A 15696-nucleotide genomic window follows, 5' to 3' on the forward strand; every position below is an offset into this window, starting at 1 on the left:
ACATACTCAATACTGTGGACAATCCCCACAGGAGCAATTTGGGGTGAAGTGTCTCAGGGACACAACGACATGCTGACTGCAGTGGGGTTTGAACCTGTGACCCCCTGATCCAAACACTAACGCACAACCCACTGCACCACACGCCTCCCATAAACTTAGCTGAAGTTAACTAGCTAGATTTCACTGTTTCTCGTTATTTTTTTCTCACGCTGCGCCTCCCCTGAAGCTCTCTGGCGCCCCCCCGGGGAGGCGCGCCTCACACTTTGAAAACCGCTGCTCTGGACGGATGTCCCACTGATCCTGGAGCTTGTCAGCCTTTTGGAAAATGTGCTTTCAAAAACAAACGAGGCCGCACCGAGGCCCTGTGGCACGCCGATAACGGCTTTACTGCTTCCTGCAGGTCAGAGGTCAGGGAGCAGGCCGCCCCATTATTACCAGAGAGGGGTGGGGGGGGGGAGGAGGTGAGGCAACAGGAGGTGTCAGCTAGGGCTGTCAACATGGAGGGGTCGGGACAGAGTGGGGAGGAACACTGCACGCACGCACACGCAAAGAGAGAGAGGGCTTCTGAGGGGTGAAAACATATTTTGGGCGTCTCTAATTCTGTGTTTCTGTAAATCCAGCTCTGTATTTTGATACTACAAACCTCTGAGCCAACATGAGCTGTTTATTCAGGTTAACTGTGCGGACTGAAAATACTCTAAGCTGCAGCAGAACAAACACCGGTACTAAAGATAACATCAGGGATTTAAAAAGTCAGATCAAACTAAATTTAGTGCTTGATCTTACCTAAGATGCATGTTTTGGTTTCAACAACAATGAAAGATGTAATTGTTGAAAAAGTTTGTAGGACTACAGGTTTGTAAAAAGTAATTCCGAGTATTTTGTCTGATATTGCAATTTGATTCCAGATATTGGAGGGATTGTAATTGTTGCATTATAATTCACATCTTTAAAAAATCTATTGAAATAATCATCATGTGATTTCTTTTATGTGATTTGTTAAGCATAAATTTTTCATTTAAAATGGTCATTAAACACATTTAGCCTTTAACAAACATTGTGCTTTCTGCGATTTGAATGATACACTAGTGAGTCCATATTGAGATTTTTTTTTAAAAGTCAAATAATTGTGCAGTCCAAATGTTTAGATTCATTTAGATTTAATTTGCCGTCAAACACAAATGAGTAAGAATTTAAAAAGTCATAAGTATTTGTTAACTCCAAGTCTACAGCAAAGACCGTTAAATCCTTCTGTCCTGTGCAGTTCATTTGGAAGAGGGCCATGACCCAAACATGTTCAGTCATCTCAGTCCTGATTCATTTACCCCTGTTCCCACCTGCCACCACAAATCTGTCTGAAGCAGAGTTTGAAAAGCCTGGTGTGGAAAACTAATGGAAACGGATGCTACGGAAAGGTGTTCAAGCCTTTGTCCAGCCTGGTTAACGATGCACTGTATTTGTGGACACACCAGTGTGCTATGATGCATCCTTTTCAGGAGTGGAAACACACACGTTAATGTTAAACCTACTGTAATACGAGAGCGTTTTAATTAAACTTCTAGCGCAACAAATAAACTCTTATAGTACACGTGTATATTTTGACATCCCTATAAACAAACCTGGTGATTCATACTTGATAGTGGTGCTGGAACTAAATATCCACAGCTCAATGTGAGTATTGAAAGACCCACTTGGGCTAAAATAGATTATCCTGGACTGACACTTGTTGAAGAGTGATAATAACTTTATGTCTAATTTGAACAAAGACACATATCCAGCAGCAGTAGAGCTTCATGGTTTTATCGCTGCTGGAACTGTGACATTTTAATGGTGTGTAATGTTCGAGTGTCAGAGATTTTATGGAACCTTAAAGTGGACCCATCATGCTATATTTGAATAATATAGTGTAGGACCATACCTATATAAGGCATATTTATACTTTTTATTTTTCAAAATACCAAACAGATCATGCATTTTAGCCATTCCATGAGGAATGGCTAAAATGCATGATCTGTTTGGTATTTTGAAAAATAAAAAGTATAAATATGCCTTATATAGGTATGGTCCTACACTATATTATTCAAATATAGNAGGTTCAAAACCATGTTGTGTACAGCCAAGGACAGCCCAGGGTAACACACACACACACACACACACACACACACACACACACACACACACACACACACACACAATGAACTGAGCTGACAGCTGCTTGATACAGGCCTGGGACCTACGCTCACGATGTGGTGACTGACAGGAAGGTGAGCTGGCCGATGTGCTTCGGGAGCCCTGATTGGTCCAGACTGCCTCAGATAGAGAAGAAGTCCCTCAGAGTGAAGGTAAAGTCTTGACTCCAAAATGTCAAAATATACTAATAGAGGCATTTTGATTGTGCTTTACCATATCCATATTCCAGCTAAATCCTAAATACTGGATGATGTTTTTCGACATATTATGCTATGACTTTTTTCAGATAGATTCAACATACTATACAAAGGCCTATGAGTTATTTTGACCATACTATGACTTTTATTTTTTCGACAAACTACCATACTATGAGTTTTTTTTATTAATTATTTCGACATACTATAATGTCCAGAGTTCACAACCTATACCCCGAATGTAGCAACATGTAATATTATTGTGTTTCAGCTAAACAATGAAAAGGAGTTCATGAAGCACAGAAGGAGAGTGGCCTACCTGAGTCTGTACTATCCATTGTAAAGTTAATTGACAAATGCCAATACAACATTGACTTAAGAAGTTTCCTTTTTCAAATGTTTTAAACTAAATATTTACCAACGATGTAATGGTTGTAACTGTTGTCAGAAATTGATGGGTATATAAAGAGGAACAAAAGATATAGAAGCTTATTTTTTCTTTATTCACAAAATGACTGTATTGTTTGTTTTTTACACCGTGATGTTTCTTACAATTTTTTTGACAAAGTGAGTTCTTGCTGAAAAATGGAAACAAAAAAGATCTCTTCAATAGAAGTCCGTCGGTATACAAAAATCCAACAGCAGTGCTGGTCCCATCGACACTGATCGCTGTGGCAACTGAGAGTCTGAGGTTCATAAAGAGCTCATTTCTTCCTCCTGACTTTGGGCTTCTTGACGGGCCGGAGGTAAGGGTTGTCGATCACGCTGTCCTCCGTGGCCTTTACGGAGGGAACGACGCTGCTGGGAGGAAGCATGGAGTTCTCTTTGTCCGCATCTGGATCATCCTGAGAGGGAAACGGAAACATTTTTTTAAGAGCTATCGTTGCTAAACACTACCATACACGCTGATCACATTTACAGCATTTATTTTGCTTTACTGCTGGGTGATTTAGAATCTCACCTCTCTTAAAATGTTCTCAAAATATGTGGCTTTGGTAATATGAAATATTTATTATGTATAGACACGTGTAATCAAGAGGACACATTTTATTATTTTAACTCAGTTTTTGCGCGTTCTTGTCTGTAAGCTTTTGTCGGTTTACCCGTTTCTGTGATTCTATGTCACCTTAAACTGATTATCTGCTTTGCTCTATGTTCTGTTCCTTCATTTTAAGTGGTCACATTTCAAATGTTTGAGCTGACTGCATACTTCACATTACCTTCCTGTTGAATGTCTTACTTTGACTTCATTTGTTTGAGATAATATTTTTTTTTTTCCCTTAACAATCGTCATTACTTTAAGAAAAAAAGAAGTTTAACGAACTACCCTGTGATATTTGATCGACATACTATAATGACTTTTTTACTTGACTAGGACTTCTTTTTGAAAATACTATACTATGGCTTTCCATCCTTTTTTTGATGACTTAAAGTCTGACTTTTGGGGATTTTAGGTAAGGTTTCCTTTGACTTTATTTTGGACATTCTACTATGACTTTATTTTGAAATACTAAATTATGACATTTTTACTCTAAATTTTTTTTTGTTGACATATACAAGTATTTTGTTGTTTTCAGTGACTTACATTGGTGATGTTCCCTGCTGCGTTCTCGCTGTCGGTCTGGTCGTCCTGCTCCGAGGAGTCCGTCTCCTCCAGAGTCTGCAGCTCCAGCTCCGAGGGCAGGAGCGCGCTGAGATACGGGATGGAGCTCGGCTGGGCTGCGATCACTGAGAACACAATCACAGAGATAAGCGATGACGTAAAAACAAATACGACTTCCCGTGGCAGAACAGACATGAAGCTGCAAACCATGGATTACTGAACTGCCTTCAGACACAGCGCTGGCTTTGACCTGCAAAATGACTCAAGTCCCTCGATGGACAAAAACAACTAGGAAGAAACGCTTCTTTAAAAAGTATTAAAATGACCAGAGAGAAATATACAAAGACTTCCAAAAGATTTAAAACAGCGGCCATGACACTTATGACGACTGAAAAGCAGCGAAACCAACAGAGAGGACATAAAGTACACAAAGACACACAAAACAACAAGAATGTAAAGTGTGCGCTTTGCTCTTATTAAGAAATGGTTGGGCCCATGGTTTCATAACTCTCCTGTTGCAACAGAGTTTGGAAAGACAGGCTCTCTTGTTGTAATCACTCACATGGGAAGGCAGTGATGTCGTCTTTGAAAAGGCTCTGGGTCTCCCCGGTCTTCGCCATGAAGCGAGTGAGCGCTCGCTCCACGTCTCTCCTCTGACTCGCTGCCTTCTCTCTCACAACTTGGTAGTCCGATACAGGCTCTCTGAATGTCTGAGTGGAGATCAAAAATGAATGACAAACACTTCACCTTCTGAACTTCATCCGTTAGACCTTTTTCCTCTCAAGGGCCATTTCAATTTTTTCAAAATCCTCCAAGGGCCGTACAAATTATTGAACTCAACCTCTGCTTAAAAATACTAAAATCACAGCCCATTAATTTCGCCTTTCTTTCATGCTGTGCAAAGAAAAAGCAACCTCTTAATCCAGATATTTTACCATGACTCGCGTATGCATGCACGTGCACGGTTGTGGCAGGAACACCAAAACAGAAAGATATGGACACAAGATGTGTGCAAATGTATTTAGTTTCCTATCCATGTGGGCATGATTTAAGTGGGGGGGGGACCTAACCTCCTCTAGGGGGGTCCCCTATGCTCCCCCGGGAAGATTTTTTTTTAAATGTTGAAGTTAAAAGCATCAATCTGGTGCACTTTGAAAGCAACATTAGGAGATCTATGGATACATCTCTCAACACCCATATGAAACAGAACTGTTTTTTTTCTTTATGGATATTTTACAAATCACTCTCCTTTCAAACTGTATTCTTGTTTATTAATAACAACTTTTTTTTAACTTTCATATAGTATTTTATACCTGTTAACTTTATTCTCTTGTTTTCTTATAACTATAATGATCATATAAAGTTGTGCCTTTACCTCACTGGTTGGAGAAAAAGCTTCTTATATTCGTTAGCATAGCTAGCTAACCAGATGCTAATAACAACAAAGTTATTGACTGTATGATCAGTATGACAGATGAACAGATCGCCACTGGGCTTACTACTAAAGACAGAGCCACGCAGAAACTGCGGCATGTGTACGGCTCCTTATGGGTACTGCCATTTTTGGAAGTGCCGGAGTGGTGTTCTGGTGCTCTCCGTCAGAACTGCACCCCTGTCAGACGAGACATATACCACGTGATGACACGTTAGGCTCGTGTTGTGTTCAAGGACCCTGACCTTGGCCAGGAAAAACCGGCACTCCCTTGTTTAATTTTTTTGCGGTCTAGATTTCTTAAATTTTTCTTTTTTGCGTGTGTTTATAAATTACCTCAAGGGCCCTACCTAATGGTCTCGCGGGCCGTATACGGCCCGGGGGCCGGAGGTTCCCCACTCCTGCGTTAGACATTAAGAAGGGCTGGCTGGCTAACGCCCTGATGAGTGGAGCAACTGAAGGTCAACATTATATATTTAATGGAAAATGGCATTGGTTCAGGATTTGTTTGGGGATCTTTATAACAGCCACGACAATGTTTTTACTCACAGGTGTTTTGATGTAGGTGTGAGGGTCAGGGAATTCTGGGAAGTGGCCTTGGATGTAAGCAGGATGTGTGCGTTTCTGTCCCGCTGACAGAGCTCTGGGAGTCACAGGTTGGTTCGTCACTGGAGCTGAAGGTGACAGAAAGAATAACGTTTATATTTTTCGAATAAAAATCCAATTTAGAAAGTGAGACTACCATTACTCATCAATTTCCCAATCCATACTAAGAGTGTAAAGCAGAGTGTGTACTTACGGGCAGTTATCACCATCCTCTGTGATCTCTTGGCATACACAGGCAGGGTGTCTGCGTTGAAACCTGCAGTGACACGAACATTAAATCAAGCCCTCTGCGTCACCGTGTGCATAGTTGATATGTCGGCGCCACTGGTACTTACCCATTTCAATGAGTGTGACCACAGTATCTGAGAGGGTGGGCACGCTTCTGGCTGTGTGTTCACAGTAAGCTTTGGCACACCGACCTATTTCAGTTATATCTGGAGAAGGGACAAAAACAACACTGGGGTTAAGAAACTCTGCATTTAGCTTTTATCCAGAGACTTACAGTAAGTGCAATCAACCAACAGGATACTCAAACTCTACACATGAAGGCGGATCATTTGGCATAAATAATAAATGCATGAGTCATAGAGATGATATTTAATTTGTGTGTGCAGTAATACTTTTTGGTGGAATATGTGGAAGCACACAGGGTGGATACAGCAGAAAAAAGATAGGACAATATTGGCTTTTTATTGTAAATGATGATTAAAAAGACTCAATAGGTTGATTGTGATGAGTTTCCATGATGAGGTTTATGGAGAATCCTGTAGTGAGTAGGGGTGGGTACCGAGCCCCGGTGTTAAACGGGCCCCGGGGCTGAATTATTAAAGGCCGTGGTACCGTTAAGCTCCGACGTTATCGGTCTTTTTATCGGTACTGGAGACACGTAAAAAATATATGTCACGTGTATTATTGCTAGACAAACATTATATTGCAGTTTTAGTGTCGCCAACTCCGTTTCTAATATGCAAAAAGACTGCAAAATGCGTTCTAGTATTTTCGATATCCCTCGCCCGTCTGTGTGCGAGGGGGCGGGGCAGTTTACACACACGCAGCTGCTCCATGCAGCAACACACACACGGAGGAGATGGCGGAGAGATTGTCCCCGAGGTGTGGTTAAACTTTGCCCGTCTCGATGCTCGTTGCCTAAAGTTCAATAAGAGTTTATCATGTAAGGGCGGTAACACGAGCAATTTGTCTAAACATCTTGGAGAAGTGCACCACATCCAGACGGAGGAATGCACCGGGTTCGACTGTCTTTCTAGTAGCTCTGTAGCCCCATCCACGAGTAATGTGTCAGGTGTTATGTATGCTAGCAGCAACACACAGAGTTAACTCAATGATACAAACATGGGTTAATGATTAGAGGTAACTGAGTTATTTATTTTGTTAAAGTTTCAGCTATTCTGTTTACAGTTCTGTCATCAGATTATTTAATACGATTTGTTAAAATATTGTTGTTTCTTTTGATGTGAAATATTATGCATTTAATTTAAATAAAAAGCAATGTTAGTTTTGTTTAGTTAGTTGAACTTATTTTTTTCTCCAAAAGAACCGATAAGAGAACCGTTAAAAGACCGGACCGATAAGCGGTATCGATAAAAGTAGTCGTACCGTTAAAACCTTAACGATACCCATCCCTAGTGATGAGTCATATAGGGAACAAGCTTTCTATCATGTTATATTAGTGAAAGATAGAGCCTGATTATAACATCCGCTGACAGTGGATGGTGTTGTCAAGTCAATCCTGTCACTGCTTTCACATTCAAATGCGCATTTGACTCATGCAGATGCAGGAAGCCGCAGCACAACAAGTTCAAAGTGTGCTCAAAGCAGCAAATAAATGATGTATTGAATGTGGAGCAATGTGGACTTGGCCCACGTAATGCGGTCGGTACCAGGGTTCGTACTGATCCAACAAACCCAACTCAATGTCATCAACAATAATGAAGAATGACCGCCATTACATTCAATCACTATCTACACAAAAAGGGGCCTGCACACATGATTTCAACAGAGAATGGTATTCTTTTTGACCAAAATCTCGGCACACAAAAGAAATATTTGATAAATGTGTGATCTTGCACACATTGAGATAGACATGACTGCGCTTTAATGCGAGTCCATTCAAATGGAAATGAGTCACACTCTTTGTAATCTTGGTCCACAAATAAAATGTGCATCTCTAAGGATAAATGAAGCTTCACTCTAGTGTTGATACATACAGCTCTGCATCATCTCAGTGAGCGTCTCTACGGCTGCCTTCTCGGCGCTCTCGAAGCCGCTCTCTGTCAGCAGGGCGCTGACCACGACCTGCAGGGTGCGGCGCCGCGCCAGGTGGTAGTTCTCTGCTGGGCTGGTGGCGGCTTTACCCCCACTCCCCCGCTGGAACACATACAAGGAATAACACATCAAGTAGGTGAGAAGAAAGGTCCCCAAGAGGACAACCGATCATCACAGTATGAAAGAAGAACAACATAACGTTGACTTAAGGGTGGGAACAAAGCTCAGTTACAACAGTCCAATAATATGAGAGTATGACATTACAAGGGTTTTAATGGTCCAAGCTAATTTAGTTAGCAGACTAAGAAGTTTTCTACCCGGAAACGTTTTGACCTTAAGTTTCTTAAGATGTTCTGAGCAGCAGTGAAGAATAAGTACAAGTAGCCTTAAAGGGAAATACTTAAGTTCAGAAATGCTTGAATGTGAACTTAATTACAGTACATCAGTTCATGTATCTTTCGCAGTCTTTCCCATGACATTATTCTGCTTGATCAATAACGTCAATGTTAAAGAGAAAAACAATTATAGATACTTTGCAAACTACTGAGTATATGATAATACTCAAGTAAAATACAAGTATGTTAACTGTTCTTAAACTACAACTTTAGTTTATGTACTTCTTGTTAGGTATTTTCCCCCACTGCTTGTTGACAGGCTTGAATTATTATTACAGGAGCACATGTAGCTACACATTAGCAGGTGTAACGCAGGGCAACACATACAGATAATTGTACCTACACTAACAACCCTACTGTACACATCATTTTAGTCACATTGTTATCTGGTAAATATAGAGATAACGAGTCTGCAGCGTTAGAAACATGTCCACATGCCTTTTTTCGCGACGGTTAAATGACCATTCATTAGCTTTTACATGCACATTAGTAACATTAGTACGGTGATGTAGCTAACCTTGTCGTCTGTGATGAGGTACAGCAGGCTCATTGTGTATTTAGGAGAAGTTATGTTAAGTTATTGAGAGACACATTCAACACAGACGAGTGTCTTCCATCTAACAGCTAACAGTTAGCAAAACACCTACAGCTCAGTTAGCTTCATAATGCTAATGACGGGGAGTATAAAAGCCGTCTCTTACCCCTCCTGCACTCAGTGCGGCCCCCGAGGCCACCGCAGGGTCCGCCATATCTTATTTGGTGTACTTTTTCTCGTTGGAGTTAAGTAATTTAATTCTATCGTAACAAAACATTCATTTCTTCGACGGCAGTTTTAACCGCGGTTAGTAAACAAGGATCTATTTCGTCGTTTCCGGTTTGCGTTACATGGGCGGAAGTTGAAATGAACCCAAGATGTATTTACTGCCGCCATCTAGTGGTTGTTTGTAGAATTACACACACTGTCATTCTGTCAGTGACTTGTGGACACTGATGCCATGATGGTAGTTTTATTCAGTTACTGTACTAATGTTTACTCTATTTGTCTAACTGCTTGAGTTACACATTTGAGTTACTTTGTGGATCACATTTGCGTTGCTGAAGATCAATCAGCCAAATATTCTTAACGTAACAAACGTTTTCATTATGCAGAATGGGCCACTTTAGAATAATATAACACATCCGGATTATAAATATTGAACAACTAAACACATCATCCTCTATTATTTAATTTATATTTATGCTGACAGGAATACATTTTCTGCAGAATGTGTACTTTTACTTGTATACTTCAAGAAGGCCTACGTTTCGATTACAATATTTACATCCTTTACATAAGTAAGGAACTAAATGTAACTCTTTAACCTGTAAATGAGTATTTTTATTTACAATCTATTCTTTATTATACATCTATTTGATCTTTTTGCAACATTTAAAAAGTGCTACTAATAAGGCCTGATTGAGGTTGCTGAAAAATAGCTTTATTCGAGTGCAAAACGAATTTAATCACACACATTCAATTTTTTTCCCAACACATTCATCAAGTCACATCCACAAGTATCTGCTGCCCAGCAGCCAGACATTACTATAGCCTGCAGTGTATATCATTTCTTTCATGTTTAACCAGATCTGAAATAAAAAAACGAGTACAAAGTGACAAGTTCAACGTGGTGATTTAATTCAGCACCATTACCATAAACATTTTAAGTGTTGTGTCCATTTACACCAGTAGAGGAGGGTTTCTTTAAGAACCAAGTAAGCGGATGGAGCTTCTCCTCCGGCCCGTCACCAGATGTTTGGCCTTGGCCTCCATCAGCTCCGTCTCGTACACGTCATCCTCTTCAGGGCTGACCATGGTCATGTCTGGCTTCTTCTCCTTCTCCATGATGAGCTCTCCTGGAGCGTCCTCAACAGTTTCCTGCTCCCCAAACGGCAGGAGAACAGTTTCCACCAGTCCTCCCACGACTCCCAGCACCACCAGAGTGGAGCCCAGCATGTAGAGCTTCAGCATGCTGAGGCTGGGCCTCTGGGTCAGCATCTCCTTAGCAAACGGGATGATCTCTCCAATGGTTTCCATAGTGTGATGCTTTATAAGAGAAGGACAAAGAAAGAGAATAACAAGACAGAAGTTTGTTAGAGAAAACTGTCAGAGAACTATTTGTATTAAAGTCTTTTGGATACTTGATATGCATATACTCACTTTGTCACACACTCCAAACTCTTTTTGGAGAAGAAAATACTTTGTCTTAATGTTCGGCCAAGTCAAGAATTCACAGGCAGAGAGATAAAGGCAGATCTTGCCATTTAAAGCCAAGTGGAGCCAGGCCACCTCCCACAGTGGTGACGGCTTCATGAGGCTTACTGACAATGCTTTTTGGAGTTCAGGGCTTTGTTTGTGTAAGAGGGCATGGGTCTCTAGGACAAGAAGTGAAGCAAATCTTCCCTGTAGGTGAAAAGCAGATGCAGATACATCATGCTGTCCTGAGCTGATCTGACCATGAGGTCGTGTTAGAGGGTTAACACGTGTGTGTGTGTGTGTGTGTGTGTGTGTGTGTGTGTGTGTGTGTGTGTGTGTGTGTGTGTGTGTGTGTGTGTGTACTTGTTTACAGGTTTACAGGTTTAGTAGAGTTATGCCATGAGACAGCATGTACAGGAATGATTTGTGATGTCTGTGTGGAAAATAAATGTCACGTAAGAAAGTTTTAAAACCAAACTGCTCCCTGCCTTGCCAGCGCAGAGACACATAAAAGAGTGATAGTGGTGGGAAAAAAATATGATTCACTTTTATTATAATCTGTTAACGATTTGCACATCCAATTAATTTATTGTCTGGAAGGAAAAAGACACAAATAAAAGTTTCCAGAGTCTAAACTCATATCAAATCTATTTTGTTTGACCAAAAGACTCAAAACTAAAGCCATTTTAATGAACAAATGCCACACTTTATAACGTATATATCCTATGTTGATAGATTCTTATAATTGTAGGTTAGCCTATCATAGTGTATTCTACTTTATTCTGTATGTGTGTGCTCTATAGATACTCATATGCATCTATTAATATGTTTGTTTTTACTTATATTTAATTTGCAATGCCTTGTATACATGCTTCTGTAACTAAACCATTTCCCAATGTAGGCTTAATAAAGTACATCTTATGTTATAGGAAGGAAACTATTATCGAAGACAATGAAAAGCAGATCATCTTTATGTTGGACGAGCAGAAAATTCAGTATTTGTTAGCGATGGAAATTGATTTAAAAACCTTCTGCTTCACATATAAAAGTCGATGAACAAGCACAATGTGTGAAAAAATGATTGCCCCAGACAAAAAACCTCAGCTTATGTTTCCAAAATCCTCAGACTCACAAAAACCTGATGGCAGCACTTCCAACAATTTGCAAAACTAAATTGGATCCTCAAGGTTATATTCCTTCAAACAAACTCCATTCCTCCTGCAAATACAAACAGGTAGACTCTGCCTGTCTCTAGATGAAAAGTAAACACCAATTCTCTATTCCTGCAATGAGCAAACTGAACTCCATCAATACAAAGAAAGCGTATGCACGCAGAGTTTGGCTGGGATTTACTCTCCTCTAAAAGCACTGCCAAAAACCCCAAGCAGAGACACAAAGCCATGCCTCCTGATTAAGTATGGATTACAAAACCCATCAAACCCCATTTCTTCTGAGCCATATCTCAAGAACCCTGTTCCCTGGGAGCAGATGTTTTAATCCTTGACCAATAGGTGGCAGAGTTTCACGCTGTATCCAGGCAGGATTGAGGAGTAAAGGGAAGGGTGGGAGATTAAGAGAGAAGAGAGAGAGAGAGAGAGAGAGAGAGAGAGAGAGAGAGTGAGGAGTGAAATCTTACTTGCAGTCTCTGTCCTCCAGATCAAAATGCGGATTGAAGTTGATGAGGATCTTCTGCCCGGGCTCCGGGGCTGAGATCACCCACACGCACTGCTGGGAGGGCGGGTACGCGCCTGGATATCCGGGGGAGGTCAGGTAGTCCGGGGTGTGGATCTCTATAGTCCCCCCGCATTTATCTGCGAGAGAGAGGGGAGAAAGTTAAGTTAGGAGAAGGAAATTGACTATTTAACGCACTGATTTCACTTAGATTTAGGGTTTAGGAAGCTTGGGATCTCCATAAATCCACAAACATATGTTGACATCCTGCACCTCCACACAATCTGATTTATATCAAGCCTCAACAAGGTGTTAAAACACCCCATTATACTCATTTAGAAAAGGTGCCATCCTTGCCATACGCTGTGCCTGTATAGGTGAAGTCTGGGTTATTCTTCCCCTGCAAACAGGCAGCATGATAAAATGTAATTTTCTCAATGAATGATTTATGAAATTGCTCGCAGCCTGAGCCTGCATCAAGCTTCAGTGGCAACGCGCGCAAAAGCTCCAAAATTCATCTCTGAATGGATGAAGCGCGAACAAACGATCAATAATTTGTTTTTATTTCCACTATAATGTGGACATCTTAACAAAGGTGTGTCTGTGATGGTACATTGTCAGTTTGCATTGATTGTAAGGTACTTTTAAGGGTCTTTTTATATCGCTAATATTCTAACAATCGGTGTATTTTCTATAATATCCTTAAGTATGGTTCCTCTATTAGGGTGATTATAGCAGGCTAAACGCAGTATTTATGTGACTAAGTTGATCCCCTGCAGACGTGCTCTCACAGGGAGAAGCCAAGGCATTAACAGGTGAGAGGCAACAATGGTGCAAAATGATGCAAAATGAATCAGCCTGTTGTCAAGCCACATGTATTCATACAAGCAGTCAACACCTACCAGTCTGAGTCAACGAAGCAACCAGGATGACTTGGGTGAAAATGAACAATAGCAATCCACTACGCATCCTTAGATTGTACAAAACAGACATGATGTCAAAGAAAATAAAGACAAACGGGAGGGGGGGGAAACGTCCAGAGGGGGTTTACGTCCAAAAGCGACACAAATACGAGCAGATTGTCTCAAAGTAAGATATGTGGTTGTTGTAGGCTCCTCAGCATCCTGCGAGCTTCAGCACCAAATCCCCGTGTCTGTCAGGGGACAACTTGCCATCTAAATACAAAATATAATCCAAAAAGCAGGGAAGATAAAGAATCAAAAAAGGGGAAAATCCAGAAGTGGCAGTTTGCGATTCTTCATCAAACCTTGGGAAAACAGGATCGATACTTCCAAGTGGAAAATGAAAGAAGGAGCAATCAGTAGTTAACCGGTTTTCAGTGAAAAGCAAGGGTAAGGAACATCGGAGGATAAGCTCTCCAGATTTCACTCCGTATTTCTCTCTCCGCCTCTTTCTCTCTCTGTGTTCACAGCAGAAATGTCAGAATACGAAGCGAGTCGTGAAAGTATAACAGCGGAATTTCCACTCCCAAAATTCCTGCTGCGAGACGCAACCATGAAGCAGCGACCGACCGCTACGAGAGGCGCGAGCTAACTGACACCGTGCACCCTCTGTGCGCTCGCGAGTCGCGACGCATGAGAGGGAGAAAACTGCGCACGCAAACTCCCGCCGGCTGTGAGGCTGGTGCGAGGAGTGGGCAGTGTCCACATCTGAGCTCTGTCACAACCTTTATTCTAACAGAGTATGGTCAAAACGCGCAGCGGAGGATTCAAACAGGATGGACTTGTCTCTTCTTGGGGGGATCTACATGTGGTTGTTATCCCACGGACTCAATATTAACAGTTTATACATACAGGGAATGTGCTTTGGTGTATAAGGATGCATGCATTTACACAGTAAAAGGAGTTAAGTTGTAGAAAGGGAGCACATATATAACTATTATAACATAAATTACTAAATTCAATAAAACTAATAAAATATACAAATACTAAAAAGTATGCTCAATAACAATATGAAAATTATTCTGAGAGATAAAATATGTGCAGGATATCAGTCCGAAAGACCTTTGTGAAAATATGAGTATACAAAAAAAAATCAATTAAGAAAATGACAAATATCAAATTAAATTATTCAATGTAATTCAAGTCAGATCTATAGATCCGTTTTGGCTGTTTTGATGATGTACATGCAGAGAATTAGTTAAAACAATCAGATTATAAAGTGCACGCGGCATTTTTTTAAATGTGAAAACCTGTTATTGCATATTTTTTTTAAACAACGCCTTAATTAACTTGTTAAAAACAAAACTTAACCAAAAGATGTTGAGATTTGAAGGTTATTTAACTTAACCCTCCTGTTGTCTTCGGGTCAAATCTGACCGATTTACATACTTTCATCAATCATAACTTTTTTGTTTTACATTTGATTGCATTAAGGCTTTATGATATCCTTCACAGTAGACATTTGAACACATCAAATTACTGATCACCACTTTCATTGCATTTTGGATGATTTAGTCAACTTTGTAACACCCATGGTGTTCCCGGTCAAAAATGACCGCCATTAAAGAAAAGGAATTTAGTAACCATCCGATCGGATATCCAGATGCAAAAAACCACACACACACACACAAGCACGCAGCACGCACACGCCACACGCACACACACACACACACACACACACCACACAACACACACACACACACACACACACACACAAACACACACACACACACCACACACACCACAACCCAGCACACACAATACACACACGTACACACGCTCGTCGTATGTGCGCCGCTCCACCACATGCGATCACACCTGGCACACGCTAATACATTTTCAGCTGTCTATTCTTGGATATCATTTACTGCAGCTTCTTCATGTGATACAGTAATCTGCATACATATATTTACAGTATTGTAAAGCGTATGTTAAATAGTTTAATTTGGTGTATTTTTTTAATAGTTTTGTTGTTAATGTGCATGTCAGGTTTAAACAGGACCGTCAAATATTTATCCGTCGGAACACTCAATAGTTATAAGGGGGTGCTGGTGTGGAATCGAAGATCTAATTTTAGGAGGGTTATACTGATGAAAAATATCGATACTTTATTGACTTAAGATGTAA

The 15696-nt window shown here is 40.6% G+C and overlaps 4 protein-coding genes and 1 long non-coding RNA gene across 6 annotated transcripts in view; 1 reads left to right on the top strand and 4 right to left on the bottom strand.

The window, feature by feature from the left end:
• Positions 1–2094: 2094 nt before the first annotated feature.
• On the top strand, positions 2095–2806 carry LOC104963775 (uncharacterized). Its single transcript, XR_800350.1, has 3 exons — positions 2095–2132; positions 2225–2342; positions 2656–2806. It is a non-coding gene; the product is annotated as an uncharacterized lncRNA (long non-coding RNA).
• A 108-nt stretch (positions 2807–2914) lies between these two features.
• On the bottom strand, positions 2915–9586 carry taf8 (TAF8 RNA polymerase II, TATA box binding protein (TBP)-associated factor). 2 transcript variants are annotated; one of them, XM_010792416.1, is made up of 8 exons: positions 9405–9586; positions 8251–8410; positions 6361–6459; positions 6219–6281; positions 5969–6093; positions 4550–4697; positions 3970–4112; positions 2915–3229 (listed from the first exon to the last, which is right to left on the bottom strand). In XM_010792416.1, the coding sequence occupies exons 1-8, from the start codon at positions 9450–9452 to the stop codon at positions 3089–3091; spliced, it is 927 nt and encodes a 308-aa protein (XP_010790718.1). In that variant the 5' UTR covers positions 9453–9586; the 3' UTR covers positions 2915–3088. The 2 variants fall into 2 exon arrangements, with proteins under 2 accessions (XP_010790718.1, XP_010790719.1); XM_010792417.1 differs by having other exon boundaries at positions 9221–9586.
• Positions 9587–10357: 771 nt separating this feature from the next.
• On the bottom strand, positions 10358–11010 carry LOC104963778 (G0/G1 switch protein 2-like). Its single transcript, XM_010792418.1, has 2 exons — positions 10901–11010; positions 10358–10786 (listed from the first exon to the last, which is right to left on the bottom strand). Exon 2 carries the CDS (start codon positions 10775–10777, stop codon positions 10445–10447), a length of 333 nt encoding a protein of 110 aa, XP_010790720.1. The 5' UTR covers positions 10778–10786; positions 10901–11010; the 3' UTR covers positions 10358–10444.
• A 1558-nt stretch (positions 11011–12568) lies between these two features.
• LOC104963779 (neuropilin-1a-like) lies at positions 12569–14170 on the bottom strand. The gene is made up of 2 exons (XM_010792420.1): positions 13510–14170; positions 12569–12747 (listed from the first exon to the last, which is right to left on the bottom strand). Exons 1-2 carry the CDS (start codon positions 13598–13600, stop codon positions 12569–12571), a joined length of 270 nt encoding a protein of 89 aa, XP_010790722.1. The 5' UTR covers positions 13601–14170.
• A 1434-nt stretch (positions 14171–15604) lies between these two features.
• Positions 15605–15696, bottom strand: part of LOC104963795 (protein pitchfork) — a 1587-nt gene continuing 1495 nt past the window's right edge. The window contains exon 5 of the mRNA XM_010792435.1: positions 15605–15617. Coding sequence (XP_010790737.1) covers positions 15605–15617 — 13 coding nt within the window. The remainder of the gene's footprint in view (positions 15618–15696) is intronic.

The sequence above is a fragment of the Notothenia coriiceps genome, unplaced genomic scaffold, assembly GCF_000735185.1.
Source record: "Notothenia coriiceps isolate Sejong01 unplaced genomic scaffold, NC01 NC01_scaffold00036401, whole genome shotgun sequence".
In the NCBI taxonomy this organism is placed as follows: domain Eukaryota; kingdom Metazoa; phylum Chordata; class Actinopteri; order Perciformes; family Nototheniidae; genus Notothenia; species Notothenia coriiceps.

Bases quoted from the DNA above. Each gene is read 5' to 3' on its own strand.
- LOC104963778 (XM_010792418.1), bottom strand. From the start codon at position 10,777: ATGGAAACCATTGGAGAGATCATCCCGTTTGCTAAGGAGATGCTGACC.
- taf8 (XM_010792416.1), bottom strand. From the start codon at position 9,452: ATGGCGGACCCTGCGGTGGCCTCGGGGGCCGCACTGAGTGCAGGAGGG. The intron at 6,460-8,250 runs GTATGTATCAAC...TCCCTTCTCCAG, and splicing joins CACTGAGATGATGCAGAGCT to ATATAACTGAAATAGGTCGG. The intron at 6,282-6,360 runs GTAAGTACCAGT...GTGTCACTGCAG, and splicing joins GGTCACACTCATTGAAATGG to GTTTCAACGCAGACACCCTG.
- LOC104963779 (XM_010792420.1), bottom strand. From the start codon at position 13,600: ATGTCTGTTTTGTACAATCTAAGGATGCGTAGTGGATTGCTATTGTTC. The intron at 12,748-13,509 runs GTAGGTGTTGAC...TCTCTCTCGCAG, and splicing joins TGCTTCGTTGACTCAGACTG to ATAAATGCGGGGGGACTATA.